Genomic DNA, 6,000 nt, shown 5'->3' on the forward strand with positions numbered 1-6,000 from the left:
TATCAAAGCAGATTTGTTCTCCTAAATTAAAGGAATCCTCATCAGTTAGGTGTTTCCTGATAAGATAATCATTAGTTAGGAGTTTTCTTATAAGATTAGGAATTTCCTTATAAGATAATGATGTTTACATGCTTATATAAATGCTACAACTATGTAATACGAGATCATCAATAATACAGTGGTATTTTCAACAAGCTTAGCTTTGCCTTCTTGTGTTCTTGGTAGAATACAATATCTTGACTTATCAAGGGAGTGATCAACCTTTATGGGGTCTTTAAGATTAGATTCTTTAAGGACTTAGTTTCCTTAAGGTTCTAATTTGATCAACTACAGTTTTTTTTCTAACTTCTAGGTGCACATAACAACTTGATTCAAAAGTTCTTAGAACAGGTCGTATAGTGAATTCTTATTAGGAAAGATCATTGCTTTGAATATTTCATCATTTGATTGCTGAACATTTCAAATAATAACAGTATCATTGCATAATTTTAAAAAACAGAAAATATGAAGAAGGCAAGGAAGGAGGGAAGGTGTCCACCTCAAATCCAGCTTTACGATATTGTCTTCTTTTCTCTAAATCAGATAAGATATTATAAGAAAAAGCAATTTCTTTGAAGAATTCTGAAGCTTCAGGATTGCTTGCATTTTTGTCAGGAAATGGTACCTGTTGACTCATCTCTACAATTCCACCTGCATAATGAGCGATCGGACCAAACATATCACCACCAGTTGGATTTCCATTTTCATATAACAAGCCCGAAGTGTGACCCAACTAGAAAGCTGAGACAAGGGATATGCTTATAATAACAAGAACCGGAAGATCAAATATTGACTCTAAACCCAGGCTAATGCCAACAATATTGTTAGTTCCATGCCGTGTAGAACTTGACATAGATAGTGAACGTATAGGCTCAGGCTTGTAATTGGTGTAATACTTAGTGATCCAAACAAAAGCATAGGCTGTGATGATTCCAACCAAGCCACACAAGGCAAAGTTCAGCCAACAAGTAGACTTTAGATGCAGAGTGTATAGGCTCAATGCTAATGGCTGGGATGTAGAGGGTTAATTCCCAACTATCATTTAGGTGTGGAGTATGGAAAGGTATTCATGAACAATGGTTTAGACTTTAGATGGTTTTACAAGTTGAGAAGTAGACTTGGATCCAGCTGTGTAGACTGGATCTGCCTCAATTGACAACTTCAAACATACAACTACAACATACAGGTAGTATCTTTGGAGAGTAGTCTAGTGCAGGCAAGATATGGAAAATTAGTTTGTTTTGGACAATTCAACTTGTGAAATCTCAAACTCCAGTCTTGATTAAAATATTCATGGGGCATATGGAAACTACATGGAAATCAAACCAAATTGGCATGCCTCTTCAAATATTGTTGATATAATAGTATCTTGTAAATTATCTCTTATAAATGTAATGACAAGAGTCCTCTCCCAAATCAATAATTAATCAAAAAATATACAGCAGATGTTTAAATCATAATAGTCTAAGGACTTAGAGCTGCTAATGGCTTGGGTTAGGATAGGATAGACCCCTTGCCAAACTGATAAAAAACGTCTACACCCAAATTCTATGGGGTACGTTAGTATATGCCCATAACTGATCATATATTATTAATTTAGATTGGATGAAGTGTTTATGTAATCAGATTTAGATTTTGCAATCTACATTCAATTAATAATAAAATAAAATAAAAAAAATAGATATTTATATAAAATTTTGGATATGTTATTATTATCATTATTATCCTTTAGAATTATTATGTACAAAGCATATATACCCTTATTAGTTTTTATAAACTCACATAATCACATAAACCAAGTGCAAAATATTTAAAAGTGTAGGAAAATCATTATTTATTCCACAAAAATGCCCTACCAACCAAAAGAACCAAAAAAAAAAAAAAAAACAAAAACTAGAAGATATTAAGTGTGCATGATCGACGCTTCACCATTCAAGTTGGTGACACTATCTGACTTCCATGTTTTTAATGATAAAGTGAATAAGGTGTAGAGTGTGGAAAATGTTGGCCCTAATTAATTTAAGATGACAAGGAGAAACAGAAAGGTGGAGGAATTCATACTTAAATCTCTCTTCTTTTTTAACAAATTAAACATAGATATATTTGAATCTTTGTGGCAGAAGGTGCCAAGTTTAGAAAAGAACTGTGGACTTGTGGACCACTCAACATAGTCTTATTCATGTTAAAACAATTTTGTGCGCGCGTCTAATCTCCGAGACAAACTTACCAATCAGATAAAAAAAAGTTCTAACATGAATATAATTTCATTAGATATTTCCTCAGTGCCAACCGCTCATTCGTGTCCGTCTTTGTCAGGGCACGGAGCCAGGCCCAAGAAGAAGTAATAATTGTTGTCTTACAAACCATTATTGAAAACAAAATTGCGACAGGAGATCACATTCGATCATTTGGTACCGCTGAAATCCTTTTAGTTTTTAATTTTTTTGGGAAAATTTCAGATCAAAATGTGTTAATGTAGTTCTTACCGTTAACAATTTGGCATTCATCTAATCACGTGATGATGTATAATTTAAAATTTTAAAAAAATATCAAAATTATTCTTTAAAATAAAATACTGTTCATCATCTTCTTCCTCCATAAGATGAAATAGTGCCCAAACTCGCTGTTACAATCACTGCGCTCTAAGCATGATATCCACCCACATAATTGAGAGTGATTATTCGAAGATTACTGGAGTAGAATACCATAAAGAGTTAGAGAATGAAGGATGAGACTTTGAGTAACGTAAGAGTACATGGAGGAAACCGGAGCACTGGCAGACATAGTGCGGTGGCGATTTTTCTTCACATTGAAAATTTGCAGACCCATCAACTTCATTCTCGTAGTATGTCCTGTGTGTTGCAGAACATCTTGCTGCTCCTGAATGGATGAATGCCTTGTTCATAAATCTTAATAAAAGAAGGAGAATGGAGTAAATAGTGTAATATCAAATAATAGTTTAATTTTTAATAAAAATTAATCAATAAATTATTATAAAACGACATAATTATTAAAAGTAATTTTTTAACAAAAATACAAAAAGTACAATAAATTAAATTTAGAAATTTAAGCAACAGTAATTTAATCTCTAATAATTATTAAATTTTTTTTGTTATAAAAATAAATTTTATACACAATTATTGAAAATAATTTTATCACAAATATGCAATATATAATTACTTAAAATACAATAAATATTAGTTTAGTGTATTTTCAGCATAATAAATATTAGTTTAGTATGCATAAATCCCTATGTCTTATTTTCATGTTCCAATGCAAGCCATTGCCATCTTTTTCCTTTATTCATCTCCCATATATTTAATTCTTTGAAAGGTAGACATACCGATTTATCTTATTCAGCAAGTTCAAAACAATTAATAGTAAAATCTTACCTTACTTTCTGGGCTTCTGCATTCTTCCCATTTCACACTATTTACTCTGGTCCAAGTATTCCAAACCTATGCTTTTGAGATTCAATGGACATATACATACAAATATTGATCTAAGGAGGTTGAAACCAAGCATTTAACATTCTTTGCTGAAAGAGAGGTTTTGGAAGGAAGAAAGGTATATTTTGAATCTTTCGCATCAAGGGTTCAACTTAGAAACCCTACTAATTAAAGTATTTGAATTGGCAAGTTATGGCAGTGAGATCAAATTGTTGGGGCCAAGAGGAGGTGAATTGGTGTTGATCATTGAGCAAAACAAGACTTTGTTTACATATTAGAGCATCCAAAAATTAAACAACTAGAGTTTTGATCGTGAAAGGAAAGAATGCTTTTAATAATGCTTGGAAGAATGGTAGTTGGTCAAAGTAACATTGACAAATTTCAAATAATCAATAGTATTAATGGTATGGATCTATATAAATTAAATTTTTCTTAAAATTAGAGAAAAAATTTGCAATAATCCATTATGAACCGCCCCCTCCATCCCCGATGGTGAGCGCAATTATCCGTCCAGTTTATGTGTGCCCAACGCTGTTACTCACATCTTAGATGTCACAGCAGAAGAATGGCGTCTGGTAATGTCGATTCTCATCATACCAATGCAGATGTATCCTATGTTACATTAGATATTAGTGTTCTCAGCAAGGAATTGGCTGCTTCTACCCTCAAAGATCTTGAAGAGCTTACTGGTAAGTCTTCGTCGTCCTATAGTTCATCTTCTTGTATTCATAGAGTCCCTGAGAAATTTCACAAAATAAACCAATATGCCTACGTGCCCGAGTTGATAGCTATCGGCCCTAATCACCATGGTAAAGAAAGCTTGCAGACCATGGAAGAGCACAAAAAGCGATATGTTAAAGCACTTCTCAATCGAATATCAACAACACAAGAGTCAAATTTTAAAAAGTTGGGGGAGTTTTTCAATATTTTATGTTTCTTAGAAGAAGAAATTCACAAATCCTACTCAGAAATCAGTAAAATGAGCAGAAATGATTTTTTAAAAATGATGTTATTTGATGGTTTCTTCATGATCGAGCTTTTCCTAAGGAGTGCAGAGGTGAAAAAGGATGAGACCGATCCAATATTCAATACCAACTGGTTGTATGCAAGTCTGGTCCGCGACATGATATTACTTGAAAATCAACTTCCTCTGTTCGTTCTTGATAAGTTATTCGTTAAAACGAAGTCGAAGTTCTCTGGCCAACATGAAAATCAGTCACTCACAAGGCTTGCCCTTCGTTTCTTCAAACCTCTAATTCCAAACGACCAACACCTACTTTTAAAGGCTTCCAAATTTACAAGTAGCAAGCATTTGCTCGATCTGGTATACAAGGTTCTGTTAGATGATGTGAAATATTTGCAACCAAAGTCGAATCCAGGAGGGAATCTATTGCTTAGTGTGACAAGGCTCCGACGGGCTGGGATCAAGTTCAAGAAGGGTCACGAAGAAACAAGTTTCCTGGACATCAAATTCAGTCATGGGGTGTTGGAATTTCCACCAGTACATATTGAAGATCACTTCGAGGTTCTGCTAAGAAATCTAATTGCATGGGAGCAATGCAGTAATAGTCGCCCCCTTCATGAAGTCACATCCTATGCTTTCCTGATGAATAAGCTAATTAACACCACGGAGGAAGTGGGATTTCTCTGCCACCGTGGAATTATCACCAATTACCTGGGTGGCGATGAAGAGGTCTCTTTACTCTTCAATAATCTCTGCAAGGAGGTTACCCTTGTTAATTTTTGCTATTCTGAGGTCTGCAACCAGGTAAAATCTTATTGCAAGAATCGTTTGCGTGTGTGGCTACCGACTTTCATAGGAAACTATTTCTAATGGATAATATTGGAGGGTCGACTTCTGGCGTTCAACAAAATAGATCACCGTCTGCTCTTCCGCAATCCAGCCCCATGGTGACCTTATTTCATATCAAAATCCTGATGTATTTTATTACTCTGCATAGCTAATCAGCAGTCTGTGGGACTGGGATTCCCGCACTAGTCTTTCAGAGTATTGTAATAAAGATAAGACTGATTTATGTATATATGATGCATTAATTTCTTTTATCAATGGATTATTTTCTACTTTATCTAAGATTCTACACATTGCAACTTCATTTCTCTTTGTATCTTTTTATTTCACTGTGACTCATAAATTTACTCTTGTTAGGGAAACCTATACAAACCTTTCTCTTCTTTTTCCCTATCTTTTCTTTCAAACTAAATACATCCTTAGGGATAACTTATTTTCAATTGCTTTATCAAGCATTAATATAGTTCAAGAGTGAATTGTTTAAATGCCAGGATAGGGAAGAATTACAAAAACCTTCCCCAGATTTTCATTCACTTGCAATCCTATAAGCCTCCCTTCTGTAGGGTCTATTCGATTCGTAGAAATAGAGTCTTGGAATCAAAATGGTCCATTCCAATTCTAACTATTTGACTAGACATAATTAGAATCCTATTTCCATAGTTGATTTTTTAAGATGAATAAAAAATATTTAAAAAAAAAGGA

The 6,000-nt window shown here is 33.9% G+C and overlaps 1 protein-coding gene across 1 annotated transcript; it reads left to right on the plus strand.

The window, feature by feature from the left end:
- The first annotated feature begins 3,947 nt into the window (after positions 1-3,947).
- On the plus strand, positions 3,948-5,580 carry LOC148844353 (UPF0481 protein At3g47200-like). The gene has a single exon (XM_088959214.1). It carries the CDS (start codon positions 4,006-4,008, stop codon positions 5,320-5,322), a length of 1,317 nt encoding a protein of 438 aa, XP_088815340.1. The 5' UTR covers positions 3,948-4,005; the 3' UTR covers positions 5,323-5,580.
- Positions 5,581-6,000: the final 420 nt, after the last annotated feature.

The sequence above is a fragment of the Nelumbo lutea genome, chromosome 8, assembly GCF_056320005.1.
Source record: "Nelumbo lutea isolate HS-2025 chromosome 8, American lotus-T2T, whole genome shotgun sequence".
NCBI classification, from domain to species: domain Eukaryota; kingdom Viridiplantae; phylum Streptophyta; class Magnoliopsida; order Proteales; family Nelumbonaceae; genus Nelumbo; species Nelumbo lutea.

Coding starts and splice junctions, on each gene's coding strand:
- LOC148844353 (XM_088959214.1), top strand. CDS start 4,006: ATGTGTGCCCAACGCTGTTACTCACATCTTAGATGTCACAGCAGAAGA.